The sequence below is a fragment of the Pituophis catenifer genome, unplaced genomic scaffold, assembly GCF_029215685.1.
Source record: "Pituophis catenifer annectens isolate HBS135680 unplaced genomic scaffold, rPitCat1.0.hap2 SCAF_10, whole genome shotgun sequence".
Lineage (NCBI taxonomy): Eukaryota > Metazoa > Chordata > Lepidosauria > Squamata > Colubridae > Pituophis > Pituophis catenifer.
In genome coordinates this window covers 31694704-31722327 of record NW_027256890.1, presented here as the reverse complement: position 1 = coordinate 31722327, position 27624 = coordinate 31694704, and the positions used below count along the sequence as shown (strand labels likewise).

Genomic DNA, 27624 nt, shown 5'->3' with positions numbered 1-27624 from the left:
TGGCTCTCAGTTGTATTCTTAATCAATACTTTGGTTTTGGTTTTGTTCAATGTGAAGCCTGCCACCTCTCCATATTTACTTAATTCCTCTAGCACTTTTGGTCCTGATTCTATGGGGTCTTCAAGGATTAAGGCTACATCGTCTGCAAATGCTTGCGTCTTGTAAATTTCCTTCCTGATCTTCAGTCCTTTTATTTCCTCATTAATTCTAATTTTCCGTAAAAGAACTTCTAAGGCCAAAATAAACAATAAAGGGGATAGGGGGCAACCTTGCCTTACTCCCTTATTAATTTGGAATGTTTTAGTCCTATGCTCAGTGGCAGACTTAGCCAATCAAAGAACAAAGTTGATCAGCCTTAATCTTGGTTAGGTTCTTTTGAGATCTAGCACGTTGAGGGACACCATCACAGTGGGTCATTCCATAGTGACCCCTAGCTTTGCTCCCCATAATGTCGCTAATGTTATCAAGGGGGTTATCCAGGGGACCCTCCATATCCCATCCCTATTATCTTGGGGAGTAAGAGGCCCCTTGGGTCATGACACCAGCTGTCCCCCATGAGAACATAATGCGGTGATGTCACGGCCCCTGGGGCAGAGATATAAAGGCAGAAGGGATGAGAGGGGAGCTGTGGAGAGTTGAGGAGAGTAGAGGATAGTTGAGTTCAGTTGAGTTGTGTTGAGCAGAGTAGAACAGAGCAGAGCGGAGGGGAGTGTTCTACTTTGTCAAATACCTCGCTGAAGCCTTTCAACTTTTATTTCTAGTCTGTCTTTCACAGTTACGTTGTTGGTAGGTTGGGCTATAGTTTCTTTTTGCATGAAGACCGATGCAAAGAACGAGTTAAGCAACTCTGCTTTCTCTCTGCTGCCTGTAATTTCCTTGCCGTCTTCTCTCTTTAGGGGACTTTTAGTTTGGTTGCTGTGCCAAACCAGACAGTTGTAGAGGTACAAAGGAGAGACTCCCAAATTCCTCTGTACATCAGCAGCTCCTTGGGCAGCCTGAGCTTGTTGACCCAGGAAGAACATGTGATAAATAGAGATAGATAGATAGACAACTAGATAGATAGATAGATAGATAGATAGATAGATAGATAGATAGATAGATGATAGATAGATAGATAGATAGATAGATAGATAGATAGATAGATGATAGATGATAGATGATAGATGATAGATGATAGATAGATAGATGATAGATAGATAGATGATAGATGATAGATAGATAGATGATAGATAGATAGATAGATAGATAGATAGATAGATGATAGATAGATAGATAGATGATAGATAGATAGATAGATAGATAGATGATAGATAGATAGATAGATAGATAGATAGATGATAGATAGATAGATAGATAGATGATAGATAGATAGATAGATAGATAGATAAGTAGATAGATAGATAGATGATAGATAGATAGATAGATAGATAGATAGATGATAGATAGATAGATAGATAGATGATAGATGATAGATAGATAGATAGATAGATAGATAGATAGATAGATAGATGATAGATAGATAGATAGATGATAGATGATAGATGATAGATAGATAGATGATAGATAGATAGATGATAGATGATAGATAGATAGATGATAGATGATAGATAGATAGATAGATAGATAGATGATAGATGATAGATGATAGATGATAGATGATAGATAGATAGATAGATAGATGATAGATGATAGATAGATAGATGATAGATAGATAGATAGATAGATAGATAGATGATAGATAGATAGATAGATAGATGATAGATAGATAGATAGATAGACAACTAGATAGATAGATAGATAGATAGATAGATAGATAGATAGATAGATGATAGATGATAGATGATAGATGATAGATGATAGATAGATAGATGATAGATAGATAGATGATAGATGATAGATAGATAGATGATAGATGATAGATAGATAGATGATAGATAGATAGATGATAGATAGATAGATAGATAGATGATAGATAGATAGATAGATAGATAGATAGATAGATGATAGATAGATAGATAGATAGATGATAGATGATAGATAGATAGATAGATAGATAGATAGATAGATAGATAGATGATAGATGATAGATAGATAGATAGATAGATAGATAGATAGATAGATAGATGATAGATAGATAGATAGATAGATAGATAGATAGATAGATAGATAGGAGCACCAAGGACCCCTCCTTTCAATCTGGAGTTACAAAACTTCTCCTTTATTGACAGGATCTCCATCCAGTTCAAGAACTCCCTCTTCACGAGAGGATGGACCACATGCTAAAAAAGTTGCCCTTCTTGAAGAAGGAGGACAGCAAGGAGTCCCATCCACAAATTACGAATAATGACCCACGGCAGTGGAAGAGTCAGCAAGCTGACTTCTCTGGCTCCCACCCATCCACTTCTTCGGCCACTCAAAGAACCACGCAGGTCTTGCCCCTTCTTGTAAAGGGTTCGCCAGCTCCAGTAGACATGAGGAACAAGGTGCAGCCTCCAGCACTGGTGCTGCCCGATTTACTGCGCAGGACAACTGCCAGGACCCCTCCGAGGGCTCCTCAGGGGGAGATCAAGGCTGGCCTGAAGGAGCCCCCTCCCTTGCCAAGGAGGCCCGAGAGGGAAAGGGCTCCGGGGAGAAATCCTTCGTATCCAGGTATAGACGCTACAGGGCTGGGCTACCTATGGAACCAGCCTTGTCCTATCACATCAGCCCACCCCACACAATCCATCCATCCATCCATCCATCCATCCATCAATCAATCCATCAGGACAGAGCCAGAAGGGACCTTAGAGGTCTTCCTTCTCCAGAGACCAATTGCATTAAGCAATAAGTTTCTCTTCCTACCTTCTAGTGCTTTGGAAAATAAGTTGACCCCCTCCTCTGTGTGCCAGCCCCTCAAATACTGGAAGACTGCTCTCATGTCACTAGTACACCCTTCCTTCCTTTTCCTAGACTACCCAAATCCAAATCCTGCAATCATCCTTCATCAGGTAGGGACGTTATGGTGCAGACTCCATCAGTCAAAGAGTTTCGACTGTGGGGTCTAGGAAGAGGGTCTTCTCTACCGTTGCCACTGTATTAGGGAACATCTTACCCTCAGAGGTGAGGAAAGACCCCTCCCTCTTAGCCTTTTTCAAAGGCTAGATTTAAATTATAAAATTACAACATCATGAAATTTCAAAGCAATAAAAAATTCCAATTCCATATATAAGATGGTTGTCTAAGGACAGGAAGATCAGGGCCTCGAGACTTTTGACATATTTGACCCCTCCCTCAGGCTCAGCCTGGTGATCCACTACGCACTCCTTGTCTCTCTCTGCTTTGAGAAGGCTTGTCCTGTCGAATTGCCCATCAATCTCTGTCTGTCTCTTCTTCTCAGAACTCTCGGACGAGTGCTTCAGAAACTTATGGGAGAGCAGGAAGCCATTGAAAGGCAGACCCGTCAAAGAAATCTTGGATCTGATGGACGAGAGAGAAATATTAGAGACCATCTTGGACCATCTTCGTCCTTTCCAGGTAAGCAGCTGGGTTTGTGTCGCGGTGGGCCCTGAGGTCCATCGTGGAGAGGGTCCAGAAGCCAGGGCTGCCTCGGTGGAGATCATTTATCCCAAAAGTAGACAAATGTAGTTATGGAGAATTTGCTGAACTATGGGGTCCTTGCTGGAAGGATCATGGAACGACCATGGAATGATCGCCTCAACCATTTTGGACTCCACCTCAACATCAAGACAACTGGGTACTTAGGGACTGTCACCACCCCTGGAATGCTTCAAATCAATGGAGAAAACCTAAAGAAGGTGGACATTTTTTGGTATCTGGGATCCCACCTCCAATGTCAATGGTGACATCAATGGCGAGGTGAGAGCAAAGGAGAATGCAGCCTGGATACGTTGGCGAGAACTCACCAGTGTGTTACTGGACAGACGAATGGCCACCCATCTTAAATCTAAGACCTACAAGACAACCATCCGCCCTGTTGCACTGTCTGGCACTGAATGCTGGGCAGCAACAACAGGGACCGGAAGCTCTCGGCATGCCACGGAAATGCGAAATGGTCCTGAGTGTGAGAAACAGTCCTTTTTTTTCAGTTGTAAACTACCCGTTATAACTTCGAACAGTCAGTAAATAAATGTTCTGACCCAAACACGACAAACCCTCTGAAGTGAACTCAAAGATTCCTTTATGAGGAGAGCCAGCAGCCCCGACAAAAAGTTTCTCTCTCACCGCAGGCTAACAACTCCATCCGGCAGGGAGAAGAATCGTTGTCTGCCACATCTATTCATCTCCGCCCCCTGCCTTTTATCCCCAGAGCTAGGGAGGGGCTTCGCTAGCCGTGGTGGCTCGTCTGTCCCAAGGACCGGCCCATAGATTTCCACTGCTCTCCTCTCCTCTGCCTTCTGTGTATCCGCGCGTCAGGCACTGGACCCAGCTGCTCCTCCTCTTCCTCATCCACCTCCAGACCTGCGGTCTGTTGACTCACCATCTGAGGGCTGACGGATGGCCCAGGCTCCTCCTCTGTCTCTCTCTCTGCCAGCCCCATTCCCTCTTCCCCCTCGGAGCTCTCAGGTTGCCTTGATGCTGGCCCTGACTCCCACGCCTACTCCTCCTCCTCCTCCTCTGATTCGGCTGCTGGAGGGCCACAACAATAAATGGTGATAAATCAAGTTCTCACAATTTGTGGCAGAGATTTTCCAACCGTTCATCTCAAAAGCTGCCTCAGCTCCAGCTGATACAATCCGGATGGTCCTTGTTACGTGCTTCGTGTCTGTCCCAGCTAGAAAAGTCAAATTACTTATAATATGCATCCGGACGCAGAAGGGAAACCAATCCTCCCCTTGGAAACACACAGAAAGCTGTTCCTTCCTCTGCTCCTTCACTTTCTCACAACTTCTTTTTTGTTGTTCTTGTTGTTGTTGGCAAAGCAGATTCCTTCAGACCACAAACTGCCCAGGAGGAAAACAAGCGCATTGCCGCCCATCGACCAGAAGCAAAGCACGTCCCAGGTCTTGTCTAAAGACAAGGTAAATATGCGGAGGTTTTACACTTTTAGGGCCGCAGTTATCTTAGATGCAACATCAGAAGAGGACAGCTTGCCATGGCCAACTCACCGTGGCTGCCCACGAGCCACAGCAGACTCACCGCGGGTTAATTCAACCATTCCGTTCTCTCCAATAATGTTAAAAATCATTTTAACATTTGTCATTTATGTTTCATTTGTCCCTCCTTTGAGGCCTCCTTTCTTTGATGCTTCTGTTCCACCATTTCCTCAATATTAGACAGACAATGATTAATAGAACTACAGACTTGGAAGGGGGCCTTGGAGGTCTTCTAGTCCAACCCCCTACTGAAGGAGGAAACCCTTTCCCATTTCAGGCAAACGGTTGTCCAATCTCTTCTTAAAAGCTTCCAGTGATGCAACACCCACAACTTCTGGAGGCAAATTGTTCCACTGGTTAATTGTTCTCACTGTTTGGAAGTTTCTCCTTGGTTCTAGATTGGTTCTCTCCTTGATAAGTTTCCATCCATTGTTTCTTGTCTTGCCTTCGGGTGCTTTGGAGAATAGGCTGACCCACTCCTCTTTTTGGCAACCCTGGAGGTATTGGAACCCTGCTATTAGTGTAACTCTTGTTCCCTGGTGAGTTGGCCACGGCAAGTAGGCCATGGCTAGTTGGCCATGGTTAGTTGGCCAAGCCAAGAGGGCCATGGCAAGTTGTCCCAATCCACCACGGAGAGCTAATGCACGTAAAAAGATGAAGCTGCCAGATCTCCACAGAAACCATAAAGGATCTCAGGACGGCCAAACAGAGAATCAGCAAAGGGCACCTATGGGGATGGGGGAAGGGGGGTTAAAGTAGCTTTTCAAGAAGAGGAAGAAAGTCAAAATGGCAATTATTGACTTATTAGATTCGTATGCTGCCCATCTCCCCGATCAGGTCACCCAGGACCAGTTTCCGTGTGCTTGACCACACGGAGTCCTTTTTTGATCATAATTTCTCCTATATTTCCTTTTCCTGGCCGTTTGGTGGAGCTCCCTAGGACTCACGGACTCTTTTTCCCACCTTCAGATTAGCCTCTACAAATATTATGGCGTTAAACTACGAAACTCAACACAGAAGGACCTGGTGACGGAACAGCTCCAAAGCCTTCTAAGTTTTTCACTCCAGGAAGAAACAGACCGAGAGGTGAGTGGCAGTGGGATGCCTGCGGGGGCTGAGACCTCCATCTTTGTGGGGTCCTTGGGGCTCTCTGAGCTTGGATGTTTTCTTGCAGACGTTTAGTGACCCAACTAGGTCACCTCATCAGTGCCAGAAGAGAACAGGTTTTGCAGAATAGAGGTGAAGGGAGGAGGAGGAGGAGGAGGAGAATTGTGGGGTCCTTGGTGCTCTCTTAACTTGGTTGTTTTCCTGTAGATGTTTTATTATCCAGCTAGGTAACATCATCAGTGCTAGAAGAGAATGGGGGTTACAGAGAGGAGGAGGAGGAGGAGGACTGTGGGGTCCTTGGTGCTCTCTGTGCTTGGTTGTTTTGTTGCAGACATTTCATTAGCCAGCTAGGTAATTTCATCAGTGCTAGAAGGGCCTGGGGTTTGCAGAGAGGAGGAGGAGCAGGAGGTGGAGAAGGGGAGGAGAAAGCGGAAGGTAAAGACAAAGGGTTAGGTGCAAATAAAAGCCTTGGTGGTGCAGCGGACTAAAGTGCTGTTAAGTAGCACTTAGCTGCCAGCTGCCGGCAATTACTGTGAGTTCAAATCTCACCAGGCTCAAGGTTGACTCAACCTTCCATCCTTCCGAGGTAGGTAAAATGGGGACCCGGATTGTGGGGGCAATAAGCTGACTTTGTATAAAAAAGAACACCGCTTGGGGGGGGGGTGAAAGCCCTACTAAGCAGGTCTATACAAAAGTATGAAGGCTATTGCTTAAAGCATTGTAAGCCGCCCTGAGTCTCCGGAGAAGGGCGGCATATAAATCGAACCAATAAATCAATAAATGTCCTAATTCACAAACATCGCTTTGCCTAGGGAATCTCGGAATCCATTCGAATGGCATCCTTTTGCCACCTGCCTGAGATTCTGGTGGCCCTGGAGGAGGCTGGCCAGTTCAGGCAGACAAGAGGACCGTTTGCAGTAGAAGCCCCCATTGAGGTAAGACCAGGGATGGGGTTGCAAGGTCTGAAACTCAGTACAGAAGGAGGCTGGGGGATTCTGGGAAGGAAAGTCCAATGTGCTTAGAAGGACTTAGGCTCCAGGCTGTCAGGTCTCCTCAGATTGGTCATAGATCTCTTAGACCCGAGACCAGCGCTGAGGATGTAGGTGGTGCTGAAATTCTCCATCTCCATCTCCTGGAGAACTATTTTATAAGGCTAGAGAAGATTAGGAGCTGCCCCAACAAACACCTCGAGTAGACCCAAAGGTGCTTTTTCCAAAGGCCTGGGCTTGGTTTTTTCCTGAAGACATTTCGCTTCTCATCCAAAAAGCTTCTTCTCTTTTGACCAAAGTCAGACCTGAAGAAGCTTCTGGGATGAGAAGCGAAACCTCTTCAAGGAAAAACAAAGTCCAGTTGCCTTTGGAAAAAGCCCCTTTGGGGCAACCGTGACCTGGATGACTAAGAAGCTCCATCAGTTTCCATCCATTGCTTCTTGTCTTGTCTTCTGGTGCTTTGGGAAAGAGTTTGACCCCCTCGTCTTTGGACTGACAGGACTCACAGACTCTCTCCGAGAGATGGATTCGGACCACATTAATACTCTGCTATGGCCAGGCAGTCCTGGGAGCGCAAGTAGAGGACATGATGCCTTTCCTGGACAACATTGTCTCAGAAATACTCTATCAGTATTCCAGCATGAAAAAGGTAGGCAGGTTTCCACCCTCTACTTCTCTTAATGCTGAGTTTAATCACAAGAACAATTATAATCTGGAGTCCTTAGCTTGTTTGATTTCTTAAAGACATTTCATGACCCAACTAGCATGTTGTGGGAGAGGAGGAGGAGGAGGAGGAGGAGGAGGAGGAGGAGGAGGAGGAGGAGGAGGAGGAGAATCTATGGTCTTGTTGCATTTATTATCCTCAAGGCAGCGCTCGTGCATTACACTCTTTCTTCCTTTCCACACAACAACTCTGTGACGTGTTTTGGATTGAGACTGGCCCCAACTCACCTAGCTGGCTCTCGTGCCTAGGGCGGGACTTGAACTCACAGTCTCCTGGTGATTGGCCCAAAGACAGTTGGCCTTTTTCCCTAAGGAGGAACTAGAACTCACCATCTCCTGGTGATTGGCCCAAAGTCTCTCAGCTGCCTTTCATCCTAAAGTGGGACTAGAACCCAGAGTGTCCAGGGATGCTTTGATTGGGGGCCCCCAGAGTTCAACCAAAGACAATCGGCTACGTAAAGGTTTCAATAAATAAATACATCCTCTTCCTTCTGGTTTCTTTTCATTCCCACTGGGGTTTTCCAGGACGAAGGGCTGAAGAAAGCCTTCATGAGGTCCATCATCATGATCACCAAAGCTGTTGCCAACAGCAGGAGGCAAGACCTCGATTTGCCCCAGAAACAGGAACTGGTCACAAACATCGTTGTAAGTGGGGAGAGGGAGGGAGGCAGGTGCTCCTGGGCGTCTTTCTTTTTGGAAGTGAATTTGAACCGAATTGAATGCCAATCAATTGAGCCTGAAAGGTTTTGTTGCTAAGTGGGACATTTGTTAAGGGAATTCTGCCCATTGTACGACCTGTCTTGCCACCGTTGTAAGCCGAATCCTTTTCGTTCAGTTAATCGCACGGCTGTTAAGGGAAGCTGGCTTCCCAATTTTATATAGGTCATCAAGAGGCCAAAGTTACCCACCCCTGACTTAAATCATGGTCACGGGACACTGCAAACTGCCATCAATGCAAGCTGGTGGCCAAGTGACCGAAATGGGGTCACAGGATCGCTGAGGAAGGGGCGCCTCTCGGAACTTGGCATCTGGGTCATAAGTAGTCCTGGAGAGATCCCTCAAAACTTTAAATGGTGGCTAAGTGACCAGTTGTAAGCTGGGGACTTCCTGTGTCAACCAGAAAAAGCGTAGGGCTGGGAAGAGGGCCAGCTGGATGGTGGCCATATCTCAGGTTCTTTCTTAGATGGGTTTCCTTCTCTTTTCAGGAAGTCATTGAAGATGAGCCCGCGAAACCCTTGTCCATCGAAAATCTCCATCAAGCGATCATCACCATCACCTGCATGAGGTATGTACCTGCCGAGAGAGAGAGAGAGAGAGACAGAGACAGAGAGAGAGACAGAGGAAGGAGGGAGGGAGAGAGAGAGAAATCCTGCATCCTGTTTTGGTCATCACAATATAAAAAAGATGTTGAGACTCTAGAAAGAGTGCAGGGAAGAGCAACCAGGATGATGAGGGGAGTTCTGATATTTGAGGGGCTCTCACAGAGAGGAGGGGGTCACCTTCCTCTCCAAAGTAGCTGAGAGCATGATGAGAAGCGATGTATGGAAGCTTATCAAAGAGAGATCCAGGAGAAATTTCCTGACACCGAGAACAATCCATCAGTGGAACAGTTTGCCTCCAGAAGTTGGGGGTGCTCCATCACTCGAGGTTTTCAAGAAAAGAGTGGACAACCATATGACTGGGATGGTTTAAGGACCATCAAGCAAGGGTTGGAGTAGAAGACCTCCGAGGTCCCTTTTAGCCTAATGAGTCTATGATCTTCTCACTCTCCTCCTCTTTTCTCGTCTTTCATCAGCCGTATGAAGCCCCCCTTGAACTCCGAGATGAGGTCTAAAGTGGTGAGAAAAAGCATCCAGAAGGTGTTTTCCTTGCCGGCTTACCTGGTGACAAAACTGAACGTGAACAGCCCAGGACAACCAGCTCAAACTCAGGTGAGCAGTCCAGATGGAGCCAAGCCATCTGAGATCCACCTGGAAATAAGCATGATTCAAAATCTCCTCCAAAACTCTGGATCCATCCATCGAGCCCAATGTCCTTTTGTTCCTCGTGTTCAGCCGAGAAAGCATTTCCTCCAACTCTGGAAGAAAAACCAGCCCTGCAAGACGGGCCACTCCGTTGATTGCAGAAGGGTGGACTTCAACTCCCAGAAGTCCGTGGCTGGCTCAGGATTGTTGGGAGTTGCAGTCCACCAGTCGTCCTAAAAGGGCCATAAGTTCCCCAGCCCTGGATTTCTTCCTCTTTCTTCCTTTACACCACTTCTTCCTTTAGATATTCTTTTTCTCCTTCTAGGATTTTTATGACCAGATGGTGACCACCTGCAACACCATGCTCACCGCCTTGCTGTCCGAGGCTCCCAATTTGGATTCCCTGCAGGATGTCTTGACGGTAAAGAGTGATTCTTTCTCGGGGTTGGTCAGCCAGATGTTTAGGCTGGATTTGGCGATTCTGTCCCTCCCAAGGACCCGGGCTAGATAAATGTGACTATTGGATGGACAACTCGTCCCATGGGACAATTCAACCATTCAATTTAACTCATTTCAATAGTTAAAAAATGATGTTCATTTTTGTCATTTACATTTGTTTTGTCCCTCCTCTGGCATCTTTTCACTAATGATTCTATTCCACTATTTCTCTGATATTCGTGTCTCTCTTGTCCCACGGCAAGGAGGAAGGGAGGGAGGGAGGGAGGAGATTATAATAAGAGTGAGGGAGGGTCTCAGGGAAGTCCACAGGTGCCCCTGACACGAGAGACGTTGAGCTGGCCACTCCCACCTCGGCCACGCCCCCCTCGAGGTCAAACACAACCTTGATTCGGCCCTCCATGAAATCGAGTTTGACACCCCTGTCATAGAGCCTCGCAGCTGTTCCGAGTAAAGCTGCCTTCTGCAATTGACTGATGCAGATTATGTCGATGCCGATGGGATTCATTTTAGCAACAGAAATTTTGGACTCATTGTGGTCATAAGTCGAGGACTACCTGTATTTGTGATGGTTGCAGTATCCTGGGGGGGGGGGGTGTCACCTGAACACCATTGGCGAACTGCCCAACTGGCTTCCGACAAGCCAAAGTCTACGGGGAAAGCGAGATTCGGCTAATGACTGCATTATTCATTTAAGGACCACAGGGATTCGTTCAACCCTGGCAAAAAAAGGTCATAAAGCCAGTCACAACTCGCCTAACATCCACCTTGGTAAGCACCCCAAATTCTGGTCGTAAGTCAAGGACTACTTATACAGGAAGTCCTCGACATACAGCCATTCATTTAGTGACCGAGCTGGGATGCTGCAACCGTCATAAAGATGAGTCATTGGCCAAGTGTTCAAATTTTGATCACGTGACCATAGGGATGCTGCAATGGTCATAAGTGTGAAGAATGGTCGTAAGTCCCTTTTTCAGTGCCATTGTAACTTTGAACAGTGACTAAATACTAATAGCACTTAGACTTACATACCGCTTCACCGTGGTTTACAGCCCTCTCTAAATCTTCTCCTATCTGGGTCCTCATTTTACCGACCTGGTAAGGACGGAAAGCTGAGTCAACCTGGAGCCGATCAGGATGGAACTGCTGAACTTCTGGCAGTTGGCAGAATTAGCCTGCAATACTGCGTTCTAACCACTGTGCCACCACGGCTCTAAATGAACTGTTGTAAGACTAGTTGTATTCCAGAAATCTTCAATTGCTACTCTAGTTTTCAGTCTAAAATAGACCTCAATTGACCAATGTCTCAAATTTGTTGAGTTCCTTAGATTTTCTCCCCAGTCCTGGCAACTTCTGTGGCTCTTCCAACTGTGAATCACAAATTCTTCCTTTCCTCCTCCTCCTTTGTTTTACCGGGCAGCACATTAATCCCTGGATTGAATCTCCCAAGGGACACGAGAGAGAGAGGGCCATCAAGAGCATCAGACACCTCCTGAAGTTCGTTTCTGAAAACGTCAATTTCGACGTAAGTCACCGTTTGGGATGCAAAGTGAGATGTTTTCAAAGAAAGGAAGAAAAAGAAGAAAGTCCTGCTGCCTTTTGGAAAAAGCATCTTTGGGATGTGACCAGGAGGATAGAAGGAGTCGCGCTTGATGAAGGGGTTGGAGGAGAAAACCTCCACAGTCCCTTCCAGCAATTGAGGTTCTGGGATTCTAAGGTTCTATGATTCTGTGATTCAAAGATTCAGAGATTCAGAGATTCAAAGATTCAAAGATTCAAAGATTCAAAGATTCAAAGATTGTATGATTTAGAGATTCAAAGATTCTATGATTCTAAGATTCTATTATTCAAAGATTCTAGGATTCCCTGATTTTATGAATCTATGACTATGATTCTAGTCTTCTAAGATTCAAATATTGGATAATTCTAAAATTCTAAGATTTTATGTTTCTAAGATTCTGTGATTCTAGAATTCTAAAAGGTAGGATTCTAGGATTCTATGGTGCTATGCTTCCTATGCTCTGATTTCAGCTGGCTGAAACCTTCATGAGCCCCCCTTCTCATCTTTCCCCTCCTTTTTGCTTCCTTTCATTAGACCACAGGTGACTTTTCTTTGCTGGGACAGCTGGTGGCTTTGCTGGGCCTGCACGTTGGTGACACCAGCAAAGAAGTTGGCCAGACGTCCGCAGAGGCCGCCTACCACCTCCACCACCTCATCATGAGCAAAATGGGTGAGAAAGTTGGACTCCAAGGGCTGCCAGGAGCCCAGGGATGCGCACTGCCCAGGAGAGCACTGGGTGGCACAGCTTGTGGCGTGACCAAGACCCCGGTCGTTTGCCTGGGCAGAGATGCCTGGAATTGGCCGTTGGTATTGGCACCTCTCAGGGCCAGGGGTCATTTGAAGACTGAGTTTCTCACGTTAAGTGGATCCGTTAGGCCAGTGGTCGGCAAACTCATTCGTCAACAGAGCCAAATATCAACAGTACAACGATTGAAATTTCTTTGGAGAGCCAAATTGGTTAAACTTAAACTAGATAGGTAGGTAGATTGTTATTAACTTAATTAGGGTACTCCTAAACTGGCCTTTGCTAAGAACATCCTCAATCTGATGGAGGTACGTTCGCTGAGATCGACCCCTTCCATCTCTCCCATCCACACTCGTCCTGTATACTTCTTTCATCTATCTCCTTTCGTTCATCCTCTTTATATGTCCAAACCATCTCCCCGACACTACATCTTCTTTCACTCCACAACGTTCCCTAAAATTAACTTAATAAACTTTACTTAAAGTTTTAAGTCTTAGTTAAACTATAGGTACGTTGAATCAAACTTGATCTCATACTTAATAACGATATTATTTATTGATAAAATTAAATTTCTTACAATTGACCTTACAATATCCATAAAATTAAATCATGACAATGACTGACAAACACTAATGTGAACAATGGCCTTGCATCTCCTTGGAAAGTTTGAGTAAGTCAGGTTTGTTTTTAATTTTAGGCACGATTCCAGGTTCTCATCAATAAGACAACTTCTCAATTTACTCTTGATAAGGTTCATGCTTGAAAATGATTGTTCGCATAACTATGTAGACCCGAATAAGGAAAAAACAGCAAACGCTATTTTTTTCAGTTGATGATATGAGTCAGGAATACTATTCCAGGTGTTAAAAATCATCATATCTTCCTTCTCCGGGTCTTTCAAAGCAGACCACTTGTGCTGTGAACTAAGTTCACATTTATTTTTCTCCAATATTTCTGTATCGGCACAAAGACCTTCAAATTTCGAGCTCCACAATTCTTTGTTTTTGAAATCCAGCAATTGCATTTCAAAGTTGCCAATGTCAATATTAAAGGGAGAAAAATTTAATTCTGTTACAGTAGCATTAAGAGGCTTTTTAACAAAGGCTAACGTCGCTTTGCTGTTTCTGAATTCCTGAAACCTGTTGAGAAAAGCTTCCCTCATATTTAAAAGTGTTGTTTTGAAATAGCAAATGTCAATATCAGAATTATTTTCTTGGCGATGTTTCAACAGGCTTGGAAAGTGAATCAAAGTTTCTCTTTCAAAATCTTGAGCAAAAAGAGATCATTGGTTTTCGAATGAAATAACTTCTTCTAACATCGAAAAAATGGTGTTTCCTTTCCCCTGTAGTTTACGATTAAGCTGATTTAGATGAGATGTAATGTCTACCATGAAATAAAATTTTTGGATCCACTGATTGTTCGTTAGTTCTGGATAGCGAATCCCCTTCTCATGGAGAAATGCTTTAATTTCTGTTAATAAGGAAGCGAAACGTTTCAAAACGTTTCCTCTTGATAACCAACGTACCTTGTTATGCAGCAGAAGATCGGCGTACTCGCTCTCCATTTCAACTAAAAATCCTTTAAATTGGCAATGATTAAGAGGTTTAGTTATAATGGAGTTGATAATCTTAATCACCAATTCCATAACTTTGCAAATTTCTTCTGGAAATGTCTGAGCACAAAGCGCTTCTTGATGAATGATGCAATGGTAAGTAAGTACCTCGTGATTAATTTTTTCTTTCAAAATAGCAACAAACCCGTTTCTTACGCCGGTCATACTTTTCGCCCTGTCTGTTGAAATTAAGACAATTTTATTGAGTGGAATATGATGTTTTTCAATGTACTCAATTACAGCATTGCCATGTCCTCTCCACGTGTTTGACCTTTGAGTGGCAATAATCCTAAAATTTCTTCTTTAGGACCTGTAGATGAAATAAATCGTACAAAAAGTGAAACTTGCGCTGTATCATTTATGTCACAAGACTCGTCAACTGCTATTGATAAAGCTGAAACCAATTTAAGATCTTCGACTTGCTGGTTGGTTATATTCGAAGACATTTTGACTGTTCTGTCTTTCACTGTTTTAGCAGACAATGGTAACTCTTTAATTTTTTTTAGAATATCGGCTTTGTTCTTAAAATCCCGAAATAGCTCTTCGGATGCATTTATAAAACAACTTTTTATGTATTCGCCGTCTGTATATGGTTTTCCTCTCTTAGCAATCTTTTGACTAACCACAAAACTTGCAATATTAACATTGTTGGAAGATTGAATCCAGTAATTAAATACAGAACTTGATTTTTCTTGACTCTTCTGAAGTTCCTCAACTGCTTTCTTCCTTGCATCACCGACAGGATATTTACTACTAAATGACACGTGTTTAGTTTTAAAGTGTCTCTCCAAATTTTATTTCTTGTTATGCACCAATTTTTCCTGACAAATAAGACAGGTCGGAAGGCCATTTAAGTTTTGAACAAACGCGAAAGTCTCGGTCCGTTCAACTTTAAATTCATGGTTTTCGTCTTCCGTTTTTCTTTGCTTTTTCTTTGTAGCCATGTCAAACAGGGCACCTAAAAAAATGTTTCATTTTATAATAATAAAGCCACCAACACAAAATAATTACAATTCTTAAATTGATGACAAAAATACCTGTAGGATTTGCAGCTGGTTGGAAAAATACAGGTAACTTTATGCTCCGAGTAGTTACTTTTGTCACCCGCGCATGATTTGCGGATGCGACTAGCACTAACCACTGCACAAGGAGATTGCTGACTGACTGGCTCACGCAACTCGTGCATGAATCGCGTGCGCCTCTCCCACGCTGCGTATCCCATGGCCCACCTGCGCCGCGTCTCCCGTCTCTCGCCCGCAAGACACCCCCACTTCTTCTAACGCCACTTCTTCAGAATAGACTCGCCCAGGCCGAAAACCGACTTCTGCGCATGGGCCACGAAGTTTCAATCGCACTGTGCGTGCGCGCCCGCAGGTGGTATTTTGTGGAAGAGCCACACTCAAGGGGCCAAAGAGCCGCATGTGGCTCGCGAGCTGCAGTTTGCCGACCACAGAGTTAGGCTAGGCATCTGCCATCAGCCAGCCTGGGCTTGTGAGTCTTGGCACATGGATTGGGTCTTAGCGTGTTTTGCAAAGCCACCTTTTAGTCATTGGATGGCTGCATGTATTGCAGGAAGCCAGAAAACGGGTTAACCAAGTTACGGGTTGAGTGGGCATTGTTAAGGAAAGAGCTAAAGAGGGTTTATAATTGCAATACATTATTTGTTAATTTTATAGTTTCAACCCCATTTTACGTGTCTTCTAATTTTTAATTGGGAGCCGTCCACAATCGGTTGAAAGACAGGCACTTATATCAATGGTTTACCTAAAGAAAAGGATCGGTTAAATTTGGCTAGTTAAAAGCTTAACCCAGTGGCAACTTTAAGCCATGTGGATTTCAATGCCCAGAATTCCCCAGGCAGCACACAATCAATTCACAACCTAATGCTTCATTTGCACATCAGACCAAGGTAGTCTGGATTAAATCCGGTTTGATTCATTCATTCCTTTGTTCATTCGTTTGTTGGTTCATTCCTTCATTCCTTCATTTATGTAATTTGTCTCTTATGTAGCCCTATATTTCCCCTCCATTTACAGTCCCATCTATTGTGTTAACCTAGAAAAGGGGTTACAGGTAGTCCTTGACTTACAACAATTCATTTAGTGACCATTCAAAGTTTAACCGGCACTGAAAAAAAGTGACTTGTGATTGTCTTTCACACTTACGACCGTTGCAGCATCCCCATGCTCACGGGATCAAAATCTGGACACTTGGCCACTGACTCCGATTTATGACGGTCGCAGTGTCCCAGGGTCATGTGATCCCTTTTGTGACCTTCTGCCAAACAAAGTCAATGGGGAAGACGGATTCACTTAACAACCGGGTTGCTAACTTAACTGCTGCAGCAATTCACTTAACCACGTTGGCAAGAAAAAAAATCGCAACATGAGGCAAAACTCGCTTCATAACTGTCTTGCTTAGGACTCAATGGTGGCCGTAAATCGAGGACTGCCTGTAATTGGACCACTAAAGAGGTCATTGTACCTGTTTCGTTCCTGATCAGTGAGATAAGAGAAAGGGGGGGGCAGAGAAAGAGGGAGCGAGGGGGGAGGAGGAGGACTGGTGTCTCTGAGCTTTGTTGTTTTCTTGTGAAGGTTTCGTGACCCAACTAGGTAACGAGAAAACCACCGAGCCCAGAGAGCACCAGGGACCCCTCAGGTCAGCCCTGAGCTACAGAGCTTCTCTTCTGTTGGAACGACTAAACCGGCCGTCAGACGAAGGATGTTCAGAAGTTCCGAATGCCAAAATCTGACCTTCTCTTGTTTTCCTCCCTCCAAAGCCAAAGAAATGGATGAGAAACCTAGAAACAAGAAGGGGAAGGTCGTCAGTTGGCTGAGGGAAGACTTCTCCTTTTCGGGGCCAACAATATTTTATAATAACGTCTCCAAAATGGCTACGGTACGTTTTCGTTCAGCATTTTGCCTGGCTTCTTATTGACCTTCCTTTCTCTCCTCCTCTTGACCTGGAGATACTCAAAAAAGTCAATATCACAGTGGGGACGGCAGGCTCCAAAGGCCGGAGGGTGGATATCCATCCCCCACAATGTCTAGGAGCAGGCGATCTCGGCTGCCATGTTGGCTTCTTTCACCCACATCCTAATATCACGTGGTGGATGTCATGGAATACGGCCTGCCTCTCTACATGGGGTGCTGTCCCCAGATACGGGTCAAAGTCTCTGGCTTGTCAAAACCCTGATGCATCTCTTCATGGTCTCCTTTTCTTCTTTCCGATAGGCCTTTGGCGAGCATCTGAGCCCATCACAAATAAACGACCTGATCTTAAAAGCCCTGGCAGCTCTGACACACCTGGACAAAAACATTTCACACACTGCGGGACTCCTGCTCAATTCGTTCTTGGAAGAATGTGGGATGGAAATGGAGGAGGTAAGAAAATGGCAGGGTTTGGAGCAAAAGGGATAGAGGAGATTTTGTAGAAAAGAAAGATGAGAATGGGTGAGACCTTGTTGACTTGGTGACAACACTTCGGCTGGATTTAAGAAGGCTAGGGTTGGATGGAGACCACCAGGTAATCTTAGGGCTGTTGAGAAAGTCGGTCATCCCTTGGATTTCTCTTTTGCCATAGCTGCCCATGATCCTCAAGGAGATCTACCGACGTCTCCCGAAGATCTTGGACCCTGCCACCAAACAACAAATGCTAAAGGCAGTGTGTCACCTGGCGTCCAAACGGGTGAACAAAGTCGTGGATATTCTCCTCGAGTGCTCGGTGGCGTGCGATGGGTAAGAAGAACCTCAAGGAGATGTGCCTCCTGTTTTCTTGTGCTCTACAGAGATTCTCAACCATTTGCGATAGGGGTGAATATCTGTAGCTTGGGGTGGGCAGGTCATGTGCTGATTGGGGGGGAGGTTGCATTGGGTTGGTTGAGGGCCAGTGCAGTCGCTGGTTGGCTGTGCAGTCGATCTGAATTCTGAGAGCTTCCTAGGCTGGTTGTCTCCACCATCCAGGTCATGATTGTCCCAAAGGTGCTTTTCCAAAAGGCAGCTGGACCTCCTTGGTTTTTTAACTTTCTTGGTCGCCACACTGTAGAAACAATGCAGAGACTCTGAAAGAGTGCAGAGAAGAGCAACGAAGATGATTAGTGAACCGGAGCCTAAAACATATGAAGAAGAGTTGCAGGAATTGGGTCTCTCTAGTTCAATGAAAGGAAGGATTGAGGGGGGACAGGATAGCAGTGTTCTGATATCTGAGGGGCTGCCACAAAGAGGAGGGGGTCAACCTATTTTCCAAACCACCTGAGGGCAGGCAAGAAGCAAAGGATGGAGACGAATCAAAGAGAGAAGCAACCTACAATGTGCAGAACTTTCCTAGCAGCGCAAACAATTAACCAGTGGAACAACTTGCCTCCAGAAGTTGTGGGTGCACCATCACTGGAGGTTTTCAAGAAGAGATTGGACAGCCATTTGTCTGAAATGGGATAAGATTTCCTGCCTGAGAAGCGGTTTGGAGTACAAGACCTCCAAGGCAGGGGTGAAATCCTCTGGTTTGGTCTGGTTCGCCCGAACCGATAGTAATAATTGCTACTGTTTGCCCGAACCGGTAGTAAAAAAAACGCTTTAAAAAGTACGACAATCAGCTGTGCCGGGCAATGTCGGAACCTTTTTGTAATTTCTAATTTCAGCATTTTTTTACTACCAGTCAGCTGTGAGAAAATCAGCTGTGCCTGATTGTCTGTGAGGTTCCTGTTTGTTGCAGGGGCCATTTTGTGTAAAGTCCAGCTGCTTCTGCATTGTATGTGAGTCAGTTGTGTAGCTTTTGTGTTACTTTTGTGTAAAGTGTGATAGTTTGCTTTTGAGCTCTCTGTGATTCAGTGAGGTTCTGCATTGTGTGTGAATCAGTTGTGCAGCCACGCCCACCCGGACACATAACCACCAAGCCACGGCCGCCTGGTCATATGACCACCAAGAAACGGCCACCCGGTCACATGCCCACCAACCAACGCCCACAGAACCGGTTGGGAACATTTTTGAATTTCACCACTGCTCCAAGGTCCCTTCCAACTCGGTCATTCTGTGAAAAGCACCTTTGGGTTAATTCTGTAGACACACTGCTCCTAGAAACATCCCCTCCCTTGACCAGTTCTGGGTTCTCTGGCACTTCCGGTGGCGCAGAGGCCCTCCTTTGAATGGCTACTAGACAAACGGTTGCAAGTCGAGAACTACCTGTAGCTATATTTTTTTCCATGCCTTAAAGCAGTTGATTTGGCCATCGGTTCTCTAACCCTTTCTTCCGTTGTGGGGGTTAATCTATCTGGAATGGCCGTCTCTTTGAAAATGGGGAAAGAATCTGATTTTTTTCCCCAATCCATTTTTCCACCTGCACAGAAGTGCTAGGGAGCTGTGGAGGGCGCTGGCTGCAGACCCCTATGCTAACCTGAAGATCATGAAGCCCCTCCTTAAAAGGCTTGATGACCAAGGCCACAGCACCGAAGCTATTGGGAGGAGATGCATCATGCCCATTGCGGTAAGCCCTCAACCGGTGGCTCTCCTTTCCTTAGATCTGCAGGTGGGCCAGGCCTGAGGAAAGGGGGAAGGGGCTGAGCAGAAGAGTCACCCTCGGGGGTCTCCTCATCAGGAGCAGGCACGCCCTGGCTGGAGGGAGGCAGAGGGCAAACTGGTGGGGGCTGAAATCGGAGCAAAATTTGACGTAAGCCCCCCTTCCCCCCAAAATGCCCCATTGAAAGTAGAGGCATCTGTGGGCTTCCTCACCAGAACAGCTTTGATATTCATCCATCCATCCATTCATCCACCCATTCATCCAGCCAGCCAGCCAGCCATCTATCATCTATCCACCCATCCATCCATCGGTTCATCTTTTCATTAATCCATTCATTCATGTATCCGTTCATTGATTTATTCGTTTATTCATACATTCCTTCATTTATTCATTCCTTTACTCATCCAATCATTCATAATTCAATTGATTCCTTTATTCATTTCTTACGTTATTTCTTACAGAAATAACTAAAAAAGAGTTTGATTTAAGAAAATACATGATAGGAACCAACAAAGGCAAACACCCAACGGAGTACTTTGTGTCATATCTTATTTTAAATATTCTTAATCTGTATTTTTATTATGTGTTATATTGTTTTATTACATTGTTGTAAACTTCCCAGTGTCAGATTGCTCAGATGGCCGGTGGAGAAATTTAATTAATTAAGACCAATAGATTTGTAGTCCAGGTTTGAACTGTGGGGTCCTTGGTGCTTACTGAGCTTGGTGGTTTTCTTGCAGATGTTTCACGACCCAACCAGTCTAACCCTACCTCTAAGCCTAACTCTTCCAGCACTGATGATGTTACCTAGCTGGGTCATGAAACATCTGCAACCAAAAAACACACGCTCAGACAGCACCCAGGGCCCCTCCAAGGACCCCTAAGAGGTGGAGAGTCAAGAGCCCACTTAGGAATGAAGACAAACAGAGAAACGTGAGGTTACCGATCTCTTTGTCCCCAGTTCTGTCTCACTTGCGCTACTCGTTGTCTCCCTTTTGTCCTGTATCTACACCCCACTGGCCTCTCAAAGTCTGGAGGGGGTGTAGAATGGGAGTTTCAGAAGTCCCACTTCTAGCAACCTTTGGCTCCGTGTCTCAGACATGGACATTCCTGGCTCAGGTTTCATGGACATGAGGATTTTTTTCTTTCTCTGGGCACAATGAGAATGTATCTGCCGAACAAAACTCTGCATTGGCGACAAGAAGGGCATCCAGCCAGGAAAGCCTCAGCTCCATTCAGTTGCCCAGACTCCACCCCGCAAGGGATTAGGGGGTCGTTAAAAGAAGAAATAGATGATGATGAATCTAAGTAACCTGATGAGCCCGAGCTGACTCTCCTCTCCTCCTGTTTCTAGGCCACCAATGCGCTCTCCTTCCTCCTCTCGCTTCCTGAGGCAGCAACCATTGTCCAGCATAAGTTCTCCAGCCTGCTCCTGGCGCTCGTGACGCACATCTATTTTCTGCTGGGAGCAGGCAAGGGCGGGTCAGAACTGACCTACCATCTGGGGTAAGGAATCTCCTGGGCCCAATCTGGATCCTTTCTCCATTTCTGCAAAGCTCAGGAAACAGTCGTTAAGTGAACTTTGTCCCATTTTGCAACCTTTCTTGCCAGAGTGGTTAAGTCCCATGGTCGTTAAGTGAATCTGGCTTCCCCGTTGACTTTGCTTGTCAGAAGGTCCCAAAAGGGGATCGCGTGACTCTGAGACACTGTGACCGTCATAAATATGGCTCAGTTGCCGAGAGTCTGAATTCTGACCACATGACCATAGGGCTACTGTAATGGTCGGAAGTGCAGGGGGATCAGCTGAATGATTGGCATCAACTCTTCTGCCTTTGTTTCATTTAGCAACGCAGTCAAAGCCGTCAAACACCTCATCTTGCGCACCGGCTATCAGGAGGAGTTCAAGGACTTAGATATGGTTCAATGTTGGGCGATGCTGATGAGTCCTGAAAGTGTGTTTGAAGGCATTTTCCACCTGGTCCGGTAAGAAATTAAAAGTCAAAAGAGCTTGGCTACGAGGGGCAGTGGGTGAGAGAGGGAGGGGAGGCAGAGGGAGAGGAGGAAGAAGAGGAGGCAGAGAGATAGGGGGAAGGGGAGAGAGAGGGAAGGGGAGAGGGAGAGAAAGAGGGAGAGAAAGAGGGAGAGAGACACACAGAAGGCAAAAGTGTGAGAGAGGAAAGATTAGAGGGGAGGAGAGGGAGGGGAGAGGGAGAGGGAGAAAGAGAGAGGGAGGGTGAAAGAGAGAGGGAGGGTGAGAGAGAGGGAGGGTGAGAGAGAGAGGAAGGGGAGAGGGAGAGAGGGAGGGTGAGAAATTCTCTAAATGGAGTAATTCATTGAGTAATTCATTTATCGATCATTCAGCTCATGATTTCTCTAGCTTGGTGATTTTCTTCTCCCTAACCAGCAGATCTTGTCTGATCTCTCCATCTTTATTCTCTTAGGATCTTGTTCAACTACTCGAAACATGAGCTGAAGGTCATGTTCCGACAGGCCGAGACCTACGTGCGCCACCCCGATTTAAGACACAAAACCATTGGGATGGTTTTCTTTTCGGAGGTGAGGAGACCTTGAGATGCACCCCAACCTTCTGGAGCTCAAGGAAAGTTGCCCAGGGTTCAACAGAACTTTATGGTTAGAAACTAGAAGTTGTGGGTTCTCCATCACTGGAGGTCTTGAAGAAGAAACTAGACAGCCATTTGTCTGACATGGTAGAGGGTCTCCTGCTTCACCAGGGGGTTGGGCTAGAAGACCTCCAAGGTCTCCTGGTATTCTGTTAATCACTGGAATGGCTTCCCTCCAGAAGTTGTGGGAGGGAGGGAGGGAGGGAGGGAGGGAGGGAGGGAGGAAGGAAGGAAGGAAGGAAGGAAGGAAGGAAGGAAGGAGATTGAGGGAGGGAGGATGGGAGAAAGGGAGGAAGGAAGACTCAATGACCCCAAATTCCTTTTACTTTTTGCATTATTTTTTGTATTCTTGCAACTATCATTTACACTACCTATCAGACAGTCACAAAAGGGATGACGTAACCTCGAAACACTGCGACCGTCATATATATATATATATTTATATGCCGCCATTCTCCCGAGGGACTCAGGGCGGCTTACAAAAACAATATCCAATACAAATCACAATAAATTAAAATCAACAACCCAATTAAAACAATTTAAAATTATAACAATGTACACCCATAACGGATCAGTTAAGTTGACGAAAGAGCCACATCTTCAACTCAAATATGGACCGGCAAGTACCCAAATTTTGATCACATGACCATGAGGATGCTACCATGGTCATAATTCTGAAAAATGGACGTATCCCTTTTGTTAGTGCCATTGTGACTTTCAGCGGTCACTAACCGAGGACTGTGTTTATTTTCTTTTTCTCTCCCCGTAATGGCTGAAAGTGGCATCTTTAGTAGAGGCTCTCAGGGAAGTTCCCTTCCTTTGCTTGGCTAATGCTCCGTATCTCCACTCTTCTTCCTCAGTTGCTGTACCATCCGGAAATTTGCCAATTCTTTGTCATCCAAGACATCCTCAAGGTGCTGATGGAATGGATGACACAGCCATATCCGCTGATACAGACTTTCAGCGTTCGAGGACTGGGGAACCTCATCCAACACCCGTTTGAGGTAAGAGATGGGAGGCAGGAAGGGAGTGGCTTCCAAGGTAGTAGCAGGTGTGACCTCGCTCTCTGGGAAGTCTACAAGGCTGGGAAGGATAGAAGAAGGAGAAGAAGAAGGCAACCAGCAGAAAGAGGACAGCTAGAGTGGTGTCTCTTCTCCAAAGATGGCTGCAACCCTGGAAGATCTGAAGGTGCAAGTAGAGGCCAGATCCTCTTGGAGGACATCTGAAAGCAGAACAAGAAGCAACGGATGGAAACTAATCAAGGAGAAAAGCAACCTAGAACTTAGGATAAATTTCCTGACACCCAAAACAATTAATTAGTGAAACAACTTGTCTCCAGAAGTTTTGGATGCTCCAACACTGGAGCTTTTCAAGAAGAGTTTGGATAACCATTTGTCTGAAATGATCTAGGGGTTCCGGCTTGAGCCGGGAGTTGGACTAGAAGATCTCCAAGATCCCTTCCATCTTTGTGATTCTGTTAAGGACCAGGGGAGACCTGATAGCAGTCTTCCAATATTTGAAGGGCTGCCCCAAAGAAGAGGGGGTCAACCTATTATCCAAACCCCTGAAAGGAGAACGAGAAGCAGCAGATGGGAACTAATGAAGGAGAGAAACAACCTGGAACTAAGGAGAAATTTCCTGACCCTGAGAACAATTCATCCTTGGAACGACTTCCCTCCAGAAGTTATGGGTGCTCCATCACTGGAGCTTTTCAAGAAGAGTTTAGATAACCATTTGTCCAGCAGAGTCTAGGGTCTCCTGCTTGAGCAGGGGGTTGGACTAGAAGACCTCCAAGTTCCTTTTCAACCCTCTTCTTCTATGCTCTGTGGCCTTCTCTTGCGTTTGTCATGATCGCTGTGAGACTCAGCGAACTCCAGTGACCATGTTTAATTGCTCGTTTCTTTCCCTGCTTCCTCCAGAAGAACATCTTGGAGCCACTGTTGATGCCAGTGCTAAACTGCGCCTGTCACGAACAGAAGAACGTGGCAAAAGAAGCTATAAGGACCCTGCGTTTCCTCCTCAGACACCTCAAGATAGAAACCCATGCATGGAAGGCAGTCAACCTCATTCCGCTCCTTCTAAAATATTTTCATGATGTAAGTCAACCAAATCATGACAAAATGGTTTCCCCCTCTCCCTCCCTCCCTCCCTCCCTCTCTCTCCCTCTTCCCTCCCTCCCTCCCTCCCTCTCTTTCTCCCCCTCCTCCCTCCCTCTCCATGGACATTGAACTGGGAATAGGTGTGCTCTGAACTTGTGTGTTCTCCTTCAAGAAACTTCTGCATGGCTATTCTGCTATTGGAGGAACTAACCTGTCTCTCTTCCTTCGTAGGACGACATCGAACTGAGGAATACCTCCATCACCATTTTTGGCATGCTCCTGAAAGGACTGAAGGAGATACGGAACAGTAATATGGCTGAAAACATCCTGAACAGCCTTATTCCCCTATTCATACAACTGTCAAATGATCGGACGAAAGAGGTGAGTTGAAGGGCTGGCTAACCTGAGCTCCTGCTCTGATCATGCTACCTTCACAGAGACCACTCTGTACCCCCATCTTCACTCAGAGCAACGTGGTTGTACCACGTGGACACTCTGGAGAATGCAAAGAGATTCTGGACAATCCTGAAGTTGTGGGGTCCTTGGTGCTCCCTGAAATTGGTTGTTTCCTTGAAGACTTGTTTCATGACCCAACTAGGTGACAGGATCTCCCTCTTTCCTCCCTCGGCCAGGTCTCCAGGAAGACCCTCGACTCCTGCGTGTCCTTTATGAACTGGGGGGGCTTTCCCAGCAACTTGTTTGACTATGAAATGTACACCAGTCTCCATAGCATGTACTCCAACATCTGCTACGTGGTTGTAAGTAGGAGCCAAGCTGGCCTGTTTTCTTCCAGATTAGAGTATACTAACCGTTTATTTCTTTATTTTGCCCTGCCTTTCTTATTTTTATAAATAGTTCAAGATGGTGGGCATCCCTAATACTTCTTCTTTTCTTCACAACAACCCTGTGAGGTGGGTTGCCCTGAGAGAGAGGGACTGCACCAAAGTCACCCAGCTGGCCATCGTGACTAAGGAGGGACTAGAACTCCCAAAGTCACCCAGCTGGCTTTCATGCCTAAGGCAGGACCAAAACTCACCATTCCCTGCTCATTGGCCCAAAGTCACCCAGTCCGCTTGCTTGCCCAAGGGGGGACTAGAACTCACCGTCTCCTGGTAATTAGCCAAAATCACCCATCCAGCTTTCATGCCAAAGGCGGGACTAGAACTCTCAAAGTCCCCCAGCTCACTATCATGATGAAGGCGGGACTAGAACTCACCGGTTCCTGGTTTCTTGCCTGAGGCGTTAAGCACTAGACTCAACTGACTAGAGGGATTCTTCTTGGGTTTTTGCTCTCTCGGGAACAGCAGAGGTTCCATGCAACCATGAGGACTAGAAACCTTGCTGGTTTGTGGGTTTGAGGCTTGGAAATGGCAGTTTGTGGGAAAAGGAAATTAGGACGTAGAGGGGGGCAAAATATAAATGCATTTATAAGTTTAGAAGCCATTTCCTTATCATTTTTCTTTCCCTTTTCTTTTTCTTTTTTCTTTTTTCACTATCTGCTATTTTTCTTTATTTTCCTTTATGCTTTTAATTTGGATAAAACTGTCTCTAATAACATAAATATCAATTAGTATAGTAAAGTATAGCATAGTATAATAATGTCACAGTTTAGTACAGTACAGTAAGTTGTTGAGGACACGAGGACTAGAAACCTAACCAAGAAAGCAGCCCCTTGGTAAAAAAAAAAAAAAAATTAAAAAAGGAAGCTCTATAGTTCATTGGCTTGTTTGTTGCCTTGTTTTCCCCAGATGAATAAATGCAAGCAAAACCTTCCTGCGATGTTGGATCAGATGCTGGGATTCCTGAGGAGCCGGAACTCTTCCCATCGCGAGGCAGCTGCCCTCTTAATTGGTAATCACCAATGCCAACTCTGGAAGGAGGGCAGGAAAACCCAAGACAGGCGGGCGGCCTTATCACCAAAAGAATCTATGCCGAATTAAGCCATGTCGCTTAATCAGACTGGAAGCTGCTCTTATACCGGGTGGCTTCTCCGGAACTGCTACGATCGCGCAACAGTTTCTCAGGCAGTTCCTGCCCTCTTTCTTAAGGGTATCGCTGCCGTTGTTAAGTTAGTCACATGGTTGTTAAGTGAATCTGGCTTCCTCCCGGATTTGGCTCAGCCGAAGTGATCTTTGACCCCCAAGACACTGTAAGCGTCATAAATACGAGTCGGTTTGCCAAGCATCCGGATTTTGATCTTGATGTGGCAACGCTTCTAAGTGTGAAAAGCAGTCGTAAGTTACTTTTTTCAGTGCCATTGTAACTTTGAATGGTCACTAAATGAACTGTTAGAAGTTGAGGACTACCTGGCCTGTATCCCTCTCTCTTGTATAGGCAAACCCACAGCCGTGGTTTTTCCTCTGGAAATATTTCCAGCTGGCCTCCCATTCTAGTATTAACTGGATTCAAGGCTGCTTAGATTTTTTTCCAAGATGATGGTTGTTTGCACAGTCCTAGAACATAAAGTAATAGAGTTGGAAGGGACCTTAGAGGTCTTCTAGTCCAACCCCCTGCTAAAGCAGGAGACCCGATCCCATTTCAGACCAGTGGCTGTCCAATCTCTTCGTTAATCTCTTCTTGAAAGCCTCCAGTGAGACCTGGAGACAAAAACATAGGAAGAACAGCTACCCCTAGTCCTTCTTATTATTAGACAGACCCAATCCCTGGAACCATCCCGTAAAGTCCCAAAGCGACTCTTCCAAGTGGAAACCAATGAATTGCACGTTTTTTTCCTGAATCAGTCGATTTAGCCGTCTCTGTTAACCCCACCAACGTTTTCTTTTTACGTGCCCAGGCTGCTGCGCGCAATACATGCAACCAGAAGTGATGACTTCAAAACAAATGAAAGAAGTTTTCCTCGGTGAGTTTCAAAGTTCCCTCGCTTGAAACAAGGAGTTTTTCTCCAGAAGCTCTTTCGCTGATCAGGGCTGGTTCTCACGGTTGATCCCGGAAATCCTTTGTTTTTTGGATTCGTTTCAGGTCTCCAGGATCTGCAAGGCGATTCCGAAGCCTCAGTGGCTCAGGCTGCAGCTGACTCAATGCAAGAAATCTTTCGGCAGTGTGGCCATCTGATCAAGCCGGGTCTTGTTAGTAGTCAACTCCCCTCCAAAGTCATCAGGAGGATCTCCGAGACCAAGCAATAA

General features: G+C 45.5%; 1 protein-coding gene across 1 annotated transcript; it reads left to right on the top strand.

Annotated features, from left to right (window-relative positions):
• Positions 1 to 2234: 2234 nt before the first annotated feature.
• LOC139322234 (maestro heat-like repeat family member 5) lies at positions 2235 to 27624 on the top strand. The gene is made up of 26 exons (XM_070951268.1): positions 2235 to 2649; positions 3377 to 3513; positions 4923 to 5018; positions 6063 to 6179; positions 7013 to 7135; positions 7689 to 7838; positions 8438 to 8557; positions 9118 to 9197; positions 9708 to 9843; positions 10202 to 10297; positions 11753 to 11857; positions 12428 to 12563; positions 17030 to 17148; positions 17484 to 17633; positions 17833 to 17987; positions 19590 to 19728; positions 21116 to 21267; positions 21607 to 21744; positions 22203 to 22317; positions 23243 to 23386; positions 24302 to 24478; positions 24713 to 24862; positions 25114 to 25239; positions 26230 to 26332; positions 27276 to 27341; positions 27461 to 27624. Exons 1-26 carry the CDS (start codon positions 2268 to 2270, stop codon positions 27622 to 27624), a joined length of 3576 nt encoding a protein of 1191 aa, XP_070807369.1. The 5' UTR covers positions 2235 to 2267.